General features: G+C 40.7%; 1 protein-coding gene across 10 annotated transcripts in view; it reads right to left on the bottom strand.

The window, feature by feature from the left end:
* Positions 1-17,104, bottom strand: part of ARHGEF11 (Rho guanine nucleotide exchange factor 11) — a 127,123-nt gene that overhangs the window by 90,912 nt on the left and 19,107 nt on the right. For 9 of the 10 annotated variants that reach the window (XM_064282740.1, XM_064282746.1, XM_064282745.1 and 6 more), the window contains one exon: positions 4,697-4,828. The exons of the other annotated variant lie outside the window; for it this stretch is intronic. In XM_064282740.1, coding sequence (XP_064138810.1) covers positions 4,697-4,828 — 132 coding nt within the window. The remainder of the gene's footprint in view (positions 1-4,696; positions 4,829-17,104) is intronic. 10 annotated transcript variants of the gene reach the window in all.

The following is a 17,104-nucleotide window of genomic DNA, read 5'->3' on the forward strand; positions in this document are numbered from 1 at the left end:
GCAGCCTGAAGGCTTACCACCACCCTTTCACTCTAGGCACTCTGTAATGTGCAGCACCTGTCCCGTAACAGTTTTAAGACCACTGGAGGGCCTTACCACAGGTGGCACCGGCAAGTGCTTCTTACCACTGAAGGAGGAACAAACGCTGGAATGGAAAATCAGCCAGCTGACTCCTGACACCCTGGCCTGATGGGCACCTTTCCCATGGTGAGCCAGATACATTCATCCACTCAGAAACATTTACTAAATTTCTACCATGTGCTAGTCGCTTTGCCGTACTGGTCCTTTCTATATTGGTCTCTCCAGGAATTCTCAACTCAGGGAGGGGAGAGACTCTTTTTCGCAACAGGGTGAAGAGTTAGGCCATGACACTGAGGTCCTAGAAACAAATTGGGGTTTGCATATCTCTAGGTTTTTAGTACTAATGAAACAACAAAGGCAGAACCTCTGATTAAGTTCTTAGAGCTGGGTCATCAGTAAATATGTCTGCCAGGGGCCCTGATCTACCCAGCTACTCACAAATAACTCTTGGTGTTTATTGTGAGGATTAAATGAAATAATGTATCTCCAGCACCTATTACAGGTCTGGCCCATAGTAAGCATTCAATAAAAGGTAGCTACTGTCATTTACTCTCTGGTAGCCTCGAGAAATTTCCTCATCTGTAAAACAGGAATTACCCTGTATTACTTAGAGGAACCCAAAGCACGATAACTAACTAAAGAGCAATTATACCAACACACATACACTGATATCTACTTCCCATCTCCCACTCACCAGATTCTGGCCAATATGCTGGGGCCACAAAGACAAAGGCATGTTTTCCCCTCAAAATGTATGAGAAATGTAAATACCTCAAGGACTGCTATGAAGATAAAAAATAAGATGATACACGTTAAACTGCCTTAAAAAATAAAGCTTCAGAAATGAGGGCAATAGTATTCACTCCTAGGGTTCTTCTGGGCACGGCAGCATAATGTAGTATTGTTATTAACATGATGTCAGTTACCCCCGCGCCACTGTCCCGGCCTCAGGTCAGTGAGATTCCAGGCTATGTACCAGCCCACATAAGATTTAAAAAAAAAGAAAATAGGAAGAAGAAAAAAGAGCTACAAAGAAAGAGGTATGCCTTTCAAAATCTCAATAATAATTAACTATGGACAATCAGGATGAGAAGGATGTAGAATTTCTCTGGACAGCTCAGTTCAGAGCATTTCCATCAACCATCTCCAGTCCTTTGTTCACCACACCCAGCTGGGGCAGCAGGGCCCACAGAAACCATCTCATTCTGTTCCCTGATTCTCAACAGTCCTGCCTCTGAGTGCTCACAGCATTTCTATCATAACTACTATGGCTACTTGTTAAATTACCATTTCTTGTTTCTATGTCTCTTCCATTAGTCACTGGACAGTGCCTGACACATGGTGGACACCAAATGCTCATGGAATCAATAAAGGAACTGATACAAGGATTTAATATTCTCTCTTCTTTTTTTACTTTTTAGAGAATTCCTAGTGAGGGAGAATCCAACATCTGTCCCACAGGCCTAGTAAAAAGTTCTAAATTCCCAATTTTCTCCAAAACTCAAAACACATACTGGTTGGAAAGGAAGAAGTAAAACTGTCTTTATTTGCAAACAACATAATTTATAATCAGCCAATTCTAAGATGCTAGGGAATCAACAAAAAAGCTACAAGAACTAATAAGCGAGTCTATCAAGGTTGCAGGATACAAGGTCAACATACAAAAATCAATTGTATTCATATACACCAGCAAGGAATAACTGAAAATTGATATTTAAAAATACCATTTATAATAACACCAAAAATATGAAATATTTAGGGAAAAATTTGACAAAAGATGTATAAGACCTGTACACTAAAAACTACAAAACACTGCTGAGAGAAATTAAAGACCTAAATAAATGGAGAAATATACCATGTTCATAAATTGGAAGATTCAATATTGTTAAGATGCCAATTCTCTTCAAATCAATCTATGAATTCAACACAATCCCAATCAGAATCTCAGGAGGAAACTTTTGTAGAAAATTGACAAGCTGATTCTAAGACCTATATGGAAATGAAAAAGACCTAGAACAGCCAAAACAATTCTGAAAAAAGAACAAAGTTGGAAGACTTAACATTACTTGATTTTAAGACCTATTTATTATAAAGCGATGGTGATCTAGATAGTGTAATGCTGCCTGAGGCAGATACAGATCAATGGAACAGTACAGAGGCCAGACCACACGTAAACGGTCAACTGATTTTTTGGCAAAGGTGCCACTGCAATGCAACGAGAAAAAAATTACTCTTTTCAACAAATGGCGCTACAACAATTGGACACGCATATGCAAAAAAACAAACAAAAAAAAGCCTGAACCCCTCTCATACCTTATACAGAAAGTAACTCAAAATAAATTATAGATCTAAATGTAAGAGCTAAAAACCATAAAACTTCTAGAAGAAAACATGAGAAAATCATAGTGACTTTGAATGTAGCAAAGATTTATTAAATACAAAGGGTATGAATATAAAAGAAAAAAATTGATAAATTGGACTTCATCAAAATTAAGAACTTTTGCTCTTCAAAAGACACTGTATTTTACTGTATGCGAATTTAAAACATTTTAAAGACATTATTAAAAAAAGCAACACATAATTGATATCACTAAACTGTACACCTGAAAAAATGTTGAATTGGCAAATGTTGTGTTATATATTTTTGTACAACAATAACAAAAAGCTTAAGAAAAAGAAAGAAAAAAGAAAAGGCAAGTCACAGTCTGGGAGAAAATATTTGCAAAAACATATATCCGACAAAGAAATTGCATCTATAATATACAAAGAACCCTTACAACTCAGTAACTGGGTTAATACTACGTCACGTTGTTGTCGGCAGCTGCTTTGTCAAGTCGATTCCGACTCATGGCGACCCCATGTGTCACAGAGTAGAACTGCTCCGTAGGGTTTCCTTGGTTGTAATCTTAATGGAAGCAGATTGTCAGACCTTTTCTTCCTTGGCACATAAAAAATGTTTAGCATCATTAGTCATCAGGTAAATGCAAATTCAAACCACAAGAAGATACCACTCCACACACACACTAAACCAAAACCAAACCAGCTGCCATGAGTTGATTCCGTGGGTGTGTGTCAGAGTACAACTGCGCTCCCTCCCCAGGGCTTTCAATGGCTGTAACCTTTCAGAAGCAGACTGCCAGGCCGTTCTTCTGAAGCGCTTTTGGATGGAATTGAACCACCAACCTTTTGGTTAGTAGCCAAGTGCTTACCTGTTCGCATCGCCCAGCATAGGGACCCTACAGGACAGAGTAGAACTGGCCCACAGGGTTTCCAAGGAACAACTGGTGGATTTGAACTGCCAACCTCTTGGTTAGCAGCCATGGCTCTTAACCACTGCACCACTGGGGCTCCATGCACACACCAGAATGGCTAAGTTAAAAAGACTGACCATACCAAATGCTGACAAAGATGTGGAGCAAAGGGAATGCTGATCATTGCTAGTGAGGATGTAAACTTGTAAAACCACTTTGGAAAACAAGTTAGCAGTTTCTTACGGCATTATACTTCTACTACACAACGCAGGCACTTCTCTTCTACAATTTACGGAAGAGAAATGAAAGTAAACGTATATATCAATGTTCACAGCAGCTTTATATGGGCTAGCCCCAAACTGGAAACCCAAATATTCATCAACGGGTGAGTGGATACATAATACCACTCAGTGGTAAAAAGGAACAAACTGCAGATACGCACGGCAATGTGGGTGAAGCTCAAAATAATTCTGTTGCATGAAAGAAATCAGACCAAAAAAAAAAAAAAAGGAGTACAGGGTATGATTCCATTTATACAGAACTACAGAAAAATGCCAACTAATCTACAATGACAGAAAAGAGATAAGTAGGTGCCTGGGAATGGGGAAGAGGAGGAGAAAGAAAGAGATGGATCACAAAGAAGCATGAGGAAACTGTCGGGGGTGTTGGGTGTGTTCCTCATCTCGATTGTGGTGACAGTGTCACAAGTGTACACATATGTCAAAACCATCAAATTATACACTTTAAATATGTATATTTATTATATATCAAATAAACCACAGCAAAGATGCTAAAAGAAACGCGTTAAGGGGTAAAAAAGTATTCTGGGTCCACAACTAGAAACTGAACATTGTCATCCTCGACAACAGAGAGGCAGGCACACACTCTTCTTACTGGTAATGTGAGTCTGTCTCAAGACACTGCTTACTGGCCAGGTCTCAGTGCTCCTGCTAAACCACAAAATGCAGCACTGGCCTTTGGATTTAAAATGAGGGACAATCATAAGATGTACATATACTCTTTTGCATTTTATCTGTTCGTACATACAAATGATTATTTAATCAATTAGGGCACAGGCAAGTCCCAAATACCCCCATTAATGGAGAGGCAGCACCATCAGCAAAAACAGGTTAATTCAAAAAGCACTTCCATTTGCGTTTGGAATTTAAAACGTGGTTTTGTTTTGCACCAGACATATTCTCAGGATGCTGGGTTTTGACTAACGATAAAATGAACATCCCCCTCCTTTCCATTTTATACTAGAGTAGAAGCTAAGGAGTTCACAGGTGGCAAGGAAAAGATACAATGCTGATATCGATAAAGCAATTATGTTACATGTAGACACAGAGTTCAAAAGCACTCACATAAGCCTGCCAACGTTATATGCAGGCAAATGGCTGCGGCTCTGCTCCCCGTCCATTCTTCTGAGCTGCCCCAAAGAGCTTCTGTAGGTCTCTAGATGCTTGTACCTCAATGTGAAATGTGTAATCACTTGCCTGTGCACGTGTCAGAAAAGGTGGAGAGAGCAAAAAGATTTAATGCGGAGATTGTGTCAGTAAGTTCTCAGCAGTTACTGTCTCTGACGAGCCAGCTGCTCTGTAGGAAGGCAGGAGAGAGGATGTGAAGGGGTATACAAACCCAAAAAAACACAATGCAGGCAAAATACAGAGAACACTGGGATTTCAGGCCAGATGGATATCTAGCCAGGAGAATACACTGTCCTTAGATGTGTTTAGATTGGCATTGCAGAGACGCACCCTTCCAATCCGGAAGCTTCTGCCCAGTATTTATTTGGGCCCAGCAAATGCTGAGCACTAAAAAGAAAGTAGAATTACATACACATGCCCCGTAATGCTCCCAGTCCACAAAAAAAAGAAACAAGACACAAACACGTTTAAAATTAAATCAGTAATCACCAAGGGTATAAATTTCATACTTATCCAAAATGCATTCAATATTAAGGCTTAACTGTGTGACTCTATGATGAGTATGGAGCTCTGGTGGCACAGTGGTTATGAGCTCGGCTGCTGTCTTAGTCATCTAGTGCTGGTATAACAGAAATACCACGAATGGATGGCTTTAACAAAGAAAAATTTACTTTCTCCCAGTCTAGTAGGTTACAAGTCCAAATTCAGGGCATCGGCTCCATGGGAAGGTTTTCTATTTCTGTTGGCTCTGGAGGAAGGTCCTTGTCATCAATCTTCCCCTGGACCAGGAGCTTCTCCGCACAGAAACCCTGGGTCCAAAGGACTCCCTCTGCTCCCAGCACTGCTTTCTTGGTGGCATGAGGTAACCCCCCTCTCTGCTTGCTTTCCTTTCAACTCTTGTAAGATACAAGGTAGTGCAGGCCACACTTCAGGGAAGCTCCCTTTCATTGGATCAGGGATGTGACCTTAGTAAGGGTGTTACAATCTCACCCTAATCCTCTTTAACAGAAAATTACAATCACAAAATGCAGGACAGGCACACAATAATAGGAATCATGGCCTAACCAAGTTGACACATATTTTGGGGGGACACAATTCAATTCATGACAGCTGCTAACTAAAACGTCGGCAGTTCAAACCCACCAGTCACTCCATGGAAACCCTATGGGGCAGTTCTACTCTGTCCTGTAGGGTTCCCATGATTTGGAATCGACTTGACGGCAACAGGTTTGGGGTTTTTTTGGTTTGGTATAATAAGCACATTAGAGAGATCACTCTCTGGGAGTTTTCAATCCAAAAGGAAACATCCCAAATCAATGAAATCAACTGTGGCTTATCCATGATATAACAGGTACAAAGTAAAGCAGCTGACAGAAGATTAGACTAAATCCAAAAGTCTTGCTTCCCTGTTCCAGTCTTCGCACCATGTGTTCACAGGCAAGCTGCCTAACCTACGCCTCAGCTTCTTCACGAGGACCCTAATCTCACAGGCTTGTTGGGAGAAATACTCATCAAACCTGAGGTCCAGCCTTCAGCCAAAGATCAGACAGGCCTACAGAGCCAAACCCTGGTGGTGTAGTGGGTAAGAGTTCTGGCTGCTAACCAAAAGGTTGGCAGTTCAAATCTACTAGGCACTCCTTGGAAACTCTATGGTGCAGCTCTACTCTGTCCTATAGGTCTCTATGAGTTGGAATTGACACGACAGCAGGCAGTGGGTTTGGTTTAGGTTTTTATAGGGCCAATGTTAACACACATGAAGAATGGGCTTCGTAGCTCAATCATATACACAAGACTAAAGGGCACACTAGCCCAAAAGCAAACACAAGAAGGCACAGGAAAACTGGACAAATGGAAACCGGGAACCAGGATGCAGAAGGCGAGACTGTTAACACATCATGGGGATGGTGACCAATATCACAAAACAATCTGTGTACTAACTGTTTAATGAGAAATTAATTTGCTCTGTAAACTTTCACCTGAAGCACAATAAAAGGAAAAAAAAAAAAAAAAAACTCATCAAAATGCTAGCAAACAGAATCCAGTACCATGTAAAAAGGATTACACACCCAAACCAAGTAGGATTTATCCCAGAAATGCCAGGCTGATTTAATATATGAAAATCAATCAATGTAATATGCTGTATTTATAGAATAAAGAACAAAAACATGATCATCTCAATAGACACACACACACACAAACAAATCTGACAAATCCAAAATCCATAATAAAAACACTCAAAAACTGGGACTAGAAGGAAACTTCTTCAATCTGATAAAGGTCATCTGCAAAAAGCCCACAGCTAACATCATATGTACAGGTGAAAGACTGAATGTTTTCTCCCTAACAGAGGGGGAAGGGGCAGCTCTTGCCACTTTTATTCAGTATTGTACCCTAGGTTCTAGCAATGGCAATTAGCAAGAAACAAAAAGTAAAAGACATCTGAATTGGAAAGGAAGAAGTTAAATTTATTTCACGTGGCATGATCTCGTATATAAGGAAAAACCTAAAGTGTTCACAAAAAGAACTGTTAGAACCAATAAATGAGTTTAGCGATGCTGCAGGATGCAAACTCAATATTCGAAAGTCAACTGTTTTTCTATATGTTAGCAATTAACGATCTGAATGAAATTAAGAAAGCAATTCCATTTGATGGGGGAAAGGGCTGGGACAACTGGATTTCCACGTGCAGAAAAATGAAAAAGGATCCATGTCTCACATCACACACACAAAAAAATAAAAATGGATTAAGGACTTAAACGTGCAAACTAAAACCATAAAACTCTTAGAACAAGAAAAAAGGGCAACACTGTCAAGCCTAGCTTTTAAAAATGGATTATCTAACCTAATAACAAAAGCACAAACAGAAAAAGACAAAATAAATAAATGAGACTTCATGAAAATTAAAAACTTCTACTCATCAAAATACTTAACCAAAAAATGAAAAGACAAACTACTGACTAGGAGAATATCTTCAGAAACCATATATCCAACAAGAATCTATTAAGCAAAATATGTATAAAACTTGAACAACTTAACAACAAAAAGACAAATAATCCAATTATAAAATGGGCAAAGGACTTGGACGTTTCACCAAAGAGGACACTCAATTGGCCACCAACACATGGAAAGATGTTCAGTGTTATTACCCACCTGAAAGATGCAAATCAAAACTACAATGAGATACCACTTCACCCCCACGAGAACGGCTAAGGAAACCCTGGTGGCATAGTGGTTAAGAGCTATGCCTGCTAACCAAAAGGCTGGCAGTTCAAATCCACCAGGCGCACCTTGGAAACCCTATGGGGCAGTTCTACTTCTGTCCTAATAGGGTCGCTATGAGTCGAAATCGACTCAGTGGCAATGGCTTAGGATGGCTAAACAAAAAAAAGAAAATAACAAATGTTGGCGAGGATGTGGGGAAACTGGAACCCTTATCTGCTGCTGGTGGGAACGTAACATGGTATAGCTGTTACAGAAAACAGTGTGGCAATTCTCCCAAAAACTAAAAATAGAACTACCATATGACCCAGCGATTCTACTCCTAGGTATATACCCAAAAGACTTGAAAACAGAGACTCAAAAAGAGACTTGTATGTCAGTGTTCACTGCAGCACTATTCACAACAGCCAAAAGGTGGAAACTACCTAAATGCCCATTAACAAATGAACGCATAAACAATATGTGGTATGTATGTACAATGGAATACTACTCAGCCAGTAGGAGAAATGAAGTGTTGATACATGCTACTGTATGGATTGAGTTTGAAGACATTATACTGAGTGAAATAAGCCAATCAGAAAAGGACAAATATTGTATGACCTCACTTATATAAAAAGACAAAAAAAGGCAAATGTATAGAGACCAAAGTTTATTAGTGGTTACCAGGGATGGAAGGGAAGGGGAAATGGGGGGTTAACTGTGATAGAAAAATCCCACTGGTTAAGGGTAGAGCTGCACAGCTGATCGTTGTAATTGCTGTCAAGAAGTTGTACACCTGTAAAAACGTTGTGTGATATATATATATTTACAACAATGACCAAAAGAAGAAGAAGGAAAAAAAAAAAACAGTAGCTACTGAGGCTTGTACAACCAACATTTCACGGATTTGGTTCCTTGGTTTGGAGGTTTAGGGTCCTGGTTTCATGGGACATCCCAGTTAACTGGGCTAATATTTAGTGCTTAGTGCATGTTTAGTGCTTCTATTCTACCTCCTAGTTCATTGCGTAGTGCCTGAGGTCTTAAAAGCTTCCAAGCGGCCAACCAAGGCTCAACAATTGATCTCTATTCACCTGGAGGAAGAAGGAAAAGTCAGGAACAGGAGGATACGGAATGTGTGGCTAACTGCCACCATGATCAGCTGCTTCCTTTGCCTCGAGACCAGGAGAACTGCACGGTGCCCGGTTACCATTACTGAATATCTTGATCTAAGATTCCACAGAAGAATCCTGATCAAAAGGGAGAAAATACAGAACAGAAATTCAATTTTTCATGGACTCGAGACTTTCTGCAGCCATGGAGGGTGGATAAAACCCCTGAAACTATTGTACTAAGATGATCTTTAAACCTTAAAACAAAAAATGTCCCCTGAAGTCAACTTAGAACAATAAGTTTAGCTTAACTTGTAAAAAGGTCTGCCTGAGCATTATGCTCTTATAAGAGCTATCTATATGGGATCAAATTGACAACAGCAACTGGAAAGATAAGAACCACAGGGGGTAGTAAGTTCATGCTAATGAGGAGAAACAACTCGGAAAAAGAGGGAGAGAATGGTTGCACAACTCAAAGAATGTAATCAATGCCATTAAATTGTACATGTAGAAACTGTTGAATTGGTGCACGTTTTGCTGTATATATTCTCAGCAACAACAACAAACTAAATAAAATTTAGGAAAAAAAAAGAAAGCAATTCCATTTACAATAGTATTAGAATAAAATAGCTAGGAAATAAGTTAACAAAGGAAGTACCAGACTTGTACAGTGAAAACTACAAAATATTGCCAAAAAAAAAGTAAAGACCTAAATAAATGAAAACATCCATGTTTATGGATTGGCAGGCTTAATATTATTAAGATGGTAATATTCCCCAAACTGATCTACAGACTCAGTGCAATCCCTATCAAAATCTTTTTTTTTTTTTTTTTTGAAAAGCTGATCCTAAAATTCATATGGAAATGCAGGTGACCCATAATAGTCAAACCATCTTGGGGAAAACAAAAACAAACAACAAAGCTGGAGGGCTCACACTTTACTGTTTTAAAATCTACTATAAAACTACAGTGGGGTACTGGCTTAAGAACAGTATATAGATCAATGGGATAAAATTGGAATCCAGAAATTTATGGTTAATTACTTTTTGACATAGATGTTAAGACAATTCAATGGAAAAAAAAGTTTTTTTCAATAACTGGTGATGGGACAACTGCCAGATGCAGAAGAATATGGTTGGCCCCTCACAACATAAATACTCAAAATGGTTCACAGACCAAACATAACAGCTAAAACTATAAAACTCTTAGAAGACACAGGAGTAAATCTTTGTGGCCTTGAGTTAGGTAATGGTTTCCTAGACATGACACCAAAAGCACATGCAACAAAAGGGGAAAAAAAAAGATAAACAGGACTTCAACAAAATTAAAAATGTTGGTGCTTCAAAGGACACCATCAAGAAAATAAAAAGACAACCCACAGAATGGGAGAAAATGTTTGTAAATAATGTATCTGACAAGAAATCTGTATTTAGAATATATAAAGAACTCTTAGGAATGAACAATGAAAAGACAAATAACCCAATTTAAAAAATGGGCAAAAAAATTTCACAGATAGTTTTCAAAGAAGACATACAAATGCCCAATAAGCACATGAAAAGATGTTCAATGCCATTAGTCATTAGGGAAATGCAAATCAAAAGCATAATGAGATACCACTTCACACACCGTCTAGGATGGCTAAAATTAAAGAGAGACAATGGTAAGTGCTGTGGATGTGGAGAAACTGGGACCCTCATCCACTGCTGGTGGGAGTGAAAAACGGTATACCCCATTTGGAAAACACTGTGGCAGTTCCTCACAACTCTAAGCATAAAGTTACCATAGGATCCAGCACTTCCGCTCCTATTTATACCCAAATAAAGTAGAAAGATGTGTTCAAACACGTGTACATACATGTTGATAACAGCACTATGCACACAGCCAAACAGTGGAAACAGCTCAACTATCCATCAATAGATGAATAAATAAACAATGTAGTATATACACAATGGAATATTATTCAGTCATAAAAAGGAAGGAAGCACCAGTATATGCTACGACATGGATGAACCTTGTATGATTCCATTTTTATGAGGCATCCAGAATAGATAACTCCATACAGACAGAAAGAAGACTGGCGGTTTCCAGGGGCTATAAGGAGAGTATAGTGAGTGACTGTTAATGATTACCGGGTTTCTTTTTGGGGTGTGAAAACGTTCTGGAATTAGATAGCGGTGAGGCCCCTGGGTGGTGCAAACTGTTTGTGCTTCATTACTAACCTAAAGGTTGGCCGTTCAGACCCACCCAGCACTGCCACAGAAGAAAGGCCCGGTGCTGCATTCAGAAAGATTATGGCCAAGAAAAGGAACCCCGGCTGCGCAGCGCTTAAGTACTCAGCTACTAACTGAAAGGTCAGTGGTTTGAATCCACCAGCCACTCCGCAGAAGAAAGACGTGGCAGCCTGCTTCTGTAAAGATTACAGCCTTGGGAACCCTGTGGGGCAGTTCTACCCTGTCCTACAGGGTCGCTCTGAGTCGAAATTGACTTGACGGCAATGGGTTTACAGCCAAGAAAACCCTATGAAGCAGGTTTACTCTGTAACACATGGGGTCATTACGAGTTGGGATCGACTTGATGGCAATGGGTCTGGATTTAAGAATCCTGGGTGGTGCAAACGGTTAAGTGCTCAACTAACCAAAAGGTTGGCAGTCCGAACCCACCCAGAGGCACCACGGAAGACAGGCTTGCTGATCTGCTTCCAAAAGGTTAAAGCCACAAAAGCCCTACAGAGAGCAGTTCTACCCTGCAACACAACAGGGTCACCACGAATCAGAATCAACTCAATGGCAACTGGTCTGGTTTGGGTTTTTTTTTTTTTTTTCTATGTCGTTCATCTTTGTGATACACTAAATGGCACTGAACTGTTCGCTTTAAAATGGTTAACTTTGTTATCTGAATTCCACCTCAATAAATTATTTAAAAAACACACACAGTGAAATAGCACTTCACATCCACTAGGATGGCTTGTAATAAAAAACACAGGTAATAACAAGTGTTGGCAAGAATGCGGACAATTCAGAACCCTCACACATTGCTGGTAAGAATGTAAAATGGTGTAGGTACTTTGGAAAACAGTTTGGCAGTTCCTCAAAATGTTGAACATTCAGCTACCATATGATCTAACAATTCTACTCATAGGTGTATACCCAAGAGAAATGAAAATATATGTCCATAGATAAACTTGTACACAAATGTTCATAGCAGTATTATTCATAATAGATGTAAAAAAATGAACAATCCAAATGTCCATCACTGATGAATGGATAAACAAAATTCTGTGTATCCATACGATGGAACAGTATATAGCCATAAAAAAGAGTGACTTCCTGATATATGCTATGACATGGATGAACCTAGAAAACATCATGCTAAGTGAAAAAAGCCAGACACAAAAGGCCGTATATTGTATGCTTCCATTTATACGAAATATCTGGAACAGATGACACCATAGAGACAGAAAGTAGACTGGTGATTGACAGGGGCTGTGGAGAGGGGACAATGGAGACTGGTTGCTCATAGTGTAGTGACACTGTGTTTCCTTTTGGGGGTAATAAAAATGTTCTGCAATTAGCTAGTGGCAATGGTTGGGTTATACTAAACTAAAATGAATATACTAAAGACCACTGAACTGTGTACTTTAAGAAAGTGAGTTTTATGGTATGTGAATTATATTTCAATAAAGCTGTTATAAAAAAAAGAATATATGTGAAAACAAACTATAAAACTGCAAAGTACTATACAAATACAAGGGATTCCTATGAGACAAAACAAATGGCTTGTGGATTGTGACGTCACGAAGGTCAGGTGAAGCTGCGATGAAATTGGCCAATTCACTAACCGTCCAAAACCACCTCTGCAGGTAGGGGAGGTGCCTGCTATCTATTTAACGTATTTATTTGCTAATTTTAGGGCAATTTGTAATAATTTCCTTTTCATCTTTGACCCACAAAGATATATTAAAGATAAAATGCATGGGGGAAGAGAACAAAACCGTACATAAATCCTGCCTAATCGCTAGTTTAATAAATTTGTGCCTGTGCCATAGGCAATACAGAGACTTTTAACTCAGTAATTACGCCTATCATCTTCTGCCTAGACTACTGCAAGAGTTTCACAGTTCTCCCTGCTTTTGTCTTGAAGCCCGAGTCTATTCTTAACACCAGAGAGGACCTTTCAAAAGATGTGTCGGATATGTCACTCCCCTGGCATCGTGAGTGACTGTTACTTTTGTATTTTTTGAACACATACCTCAGGTTCAGTAATACTTATAAACATTAAATCCCCATGACCTCTAGCACAGCGCTGGCACATCAAGTTGGGATCAATAAACACTTCCTTTTGAAATTAATGAATCGCCAAAGAAACCTTGAAGGTGAGCTCAAAAAGAGGGGGAGGTTCCCCAGCTCTACCAAACTGGTGGTGCAGACAGCGAGCACTCAGCGTGGGCTGAGGTGCTACTCTACCCTTGCAGAAAAGCACGACACTGCAGGAGGGTTCTTAGGTCCTTTGCGGGTGCCTTCCCAACCAGCCTTTAGGTTCCCTAATGGCAGAGGCCACATTGTCTCCATTACCTCTGCTGAGGCATCTAGAGGAGAGGGGATGAGCACCCAATACAGTAGTGGATGTTAAAGAAGATGATGGTGACTGAGGCAAGGTGCGGTATAGGACTGTTAGGAGCCCCAGTGGCGCAGTGGTTAAAGCGCGCGGTTGCCAACCAAAGGGACTGCGATTTGAATCTACCAGCTGCTCTGCGGGAGAAAGACTCAGCAGTCTGCTTTGGTAAAGATTCACAGCCTTGGAAACCCTATGGGGCAGTCCTATAGAGTCGCTACGGGTTGGACTGGGTTGATAGGACTGGTGGAGAGGGAAAAAGGAGCTCAGATTCCAGTAGGTGCCTGCTGCCAGCTAGTTATCTCATTCTTCCCTCCTCACCACCCCTCCCCCACATCTCCCTGAAGCTGCGGGCTCCCAGCCTGAGTCAGTAATCTTTCTGCCCCAGCCAATTTATTTTCTAATCTTGCAGCTTTCCTATAAAAGGCTCTCCATGAGACTGATGATGACAGGCTGTGAGGCCACACAGATCAGCGGGGCTCCCCTGTTAATTACCACTAGGAGAGGGGAGGCACCCCATTCATGGAAAGAGAGGCAGAGGAGTCAAGTTGTATGGGAAAGAAAGCAATTCCAAACGCTGCAAAGAGCTGTCAAAACAGAGCACCCTAGGGGAACCTAGGCTCCAGGAAGGAGAGGAAGAAAGGGAAACTAAGTCAACAGAAGAGAGATGTCTCCTCATCATCCCCCAGGCTCTTCCTCACAGATATGTGGTGAGGATAAAGTACCATAGACGGAAAGTGCTTTGAAGAATAAAAACACTGTATAAATGCTTGGAAATGCAAGGATTATTAAATTACGTGGATTCCCATCCTTTGCCTGGTTTATATCCTGGGTCTTCCAATGGCACCCTAATAAAACTTCCCAAGCATTTGATCACCAAGACAGGAAATGAAATGAACCAGACTCAGTGAAGGGCCCTTGATGACAGAAGTATCAATCTGGAAGCGACCGCAGACCATCAGCAAGGTCAGGGGCAGCGAGAGCATCACTTCTTCCTCTGTCTGTACTCTTCTCCTCAATTAAAGAACTTTAAAGTCATCATTTCTGGAGATTATTTTCTCTACCTTCTCTGGCTACCTTCCCATCCTTTTGCTCATTTTACGCTTCCTACTAAGCATCATTCCTCAGACTTCCCCAACAAGAGGTACGTGTCCCCACATGCGCACGCGCACACACGCACACACACTTGCCCCTACTGGGAGTGTACTTTTCCAAAGTAACCAAGCTCAGAGGGCTCCCCAGCAACATATTCGCTGGTGTAAATAAAGCAGCAGAGGCAAGATCACGAGAGGAAAACAAAGCTTAAAGTCCCACATCACCAAGATGACTGTTATGGAGAGGGTAGGGCTAAATGGTAGGAAAAAGAGACTTCATCTGAATTCAGTTCCTTCAACGAAAATGAGAAGGTGTAAGGTGATTTCTGAGATCAGTACTGTGGGGCTCTGTGGAGCTCTGGGTGATTAAGTGTGGTGAAATGGGGCCAAACCAGACGCCTTCCTCAAGGCAGGAGAGGAAGCCCAGGATGTGGAGTGAGAGGACAACAGGTTATTGACAATGCGATTTCAAGTCTCAACTCCTGTTGGGGAACAACAGTAATAACTGTATGTCAGTATGGCTGTTAAAGCACTTTTCACAAACCAGTGAAGTGCTAGACAAATGCTCATCATTATGGATCATCCCTTCCCCTAACTTCTGCAAGTTGGATGTAATACCATGTGAGAGAGCAATGGGGTGAGAACTTGGGTCTCCCTAAAGTGCCGGATGACTATGGTGAGGGGGCTAGACAGTCTGAAAAATTGTGAGAACCTTTAACCAAAAAAGAACCAGTCCATATATGAACACTAGATGATCCGAGTTATTGGAAAAATCCTAATTGGAGACTTTAGTAAATAATTACTTAAAGAGTACAGAGCCTAGCTGTACGCATTGTGGGAATATTTACAGACAAAGACGTACAAGAAAAGATAGTCCAGTGTCATTCAAAAATCAACAGGGTGCCTCAACCCCATTAGAACGGCAATGATCAAAAAAAAGAAGAAAGGAAGAAAAACAAGTGTTAGCTAGATTGTGGAGAAATTGGAACCCTCATCCACTGCTGGCAGGAACGCAAAATGGCGCAGCCACTAGGGAAAACCATTTGGCGGTTCCTCCAAAAGTTGAACACAGAATTACCATATGATCCAGCAATCCCAGTTCTAGGTATATACCCAGAAGGGAGGGCAGGAACACAAACAGAAACCTGTGCACCAATGTTCACTGCAGCACTTTTCATGATAAACAAAAGGGAAAAACAACCAAAATGTCCATCAACAGAGGAGTGGATAGACAAAACGTGGTACGTACGTATAACGGAGTGTTACGCAGCCGTAAAGATTCATGCAATTCTGACGCATGCCACAACATGGATGAACCTTGAAGTCAGTTGCAAAAGGAGAAATGCTGTATGATCTCACTTGCATGTAACAAGCAAACGTACAGAAACCAAAGGTTATTAATGGTTACCAGGGGTGGAAGGGAAGGGGGAGTTTTTGTCTGGTGGGCACTGAGTTTATGTTAATGATGTGGAATGTTTTGGATAAGGGTAACAATAATGGTGGCACAAAGATGAAAAATGCAATCGATGTCACTGAGTTGTAAATGTACAGTATTATGCTGGCAGATATTTTGGTATGTATGTTTTCATTACAATAAAAAAAAAAAAAAGAGAGAGAGAAAGAAAAAAGAAATCAATAAAAGAAACAAAGAAAACCTGAATCAAGGAAGAGTCAGTCAGGGAAGACTTCACTAGTAGGTAAGTTTTCAACTAGTATTTGAAGGAGAGGCAAGACAAAAATTAATGACAAAGAGGTTAAGTAATTATGGCAAATTGAAATTTCCAAAAATGACTGCAATAATATTTCCTGTCCCTCATACTCTTCCAGAGCCTTGCCACTCCCCCACCAAGAAAACCAAAAAAAACCAAACCCAGTGCCGTTGATTCCGGCTCATAGTGACCCTATAGGACAGGGTAGAACTGCCCCATAGAGTTTCCAAGGAGCGCCTGGTGGATTCGAACTGCTGACTCTTTGGTTAGCAGCCGTAGCACTTAACCACTACGCCACCAGGGTTTCCCATTCCCCATCAAGAGGCTGAGTCTATATCTCCCCCACCCCTTGATCCCAGGCAGGCCTTTGTGGCTCTTTCAACTAAGAGTACAGCAGAAGTGACACCGTGACTTTTGAGACTAGCCAATAAAAGGCGAAACAGCTTCTGCAAACATTTTGGGATGTTTGCTCTTGGAGATTTGGCCACCTTATAAAAAGTTCTGCTACCTTGAGGCAACCATATGGCAAGATAATTTAGAGAGATCAGAGAGAGAGAGAGATGCCCAAGGAGCTGTGGCTGTTCCAGCTGTTTGAATCTTCCCAACAGAGGTGCCAGAGTGAAG

Source organism: Loxodonta africana, chromosome 3 (assembly GCF_030014295.1).
Source record: "Loxodonta africana isolate mLoxAfr1 chromosome 3, mLoxAfr1.hap2, whole genome shotgun sequence".
Lineage (NCBI taxonomy): Eukaryota > Metazoa > Chordata > Mammalia > Proboscidea > Elephantidae > Loxodonta > Loxodonta africana.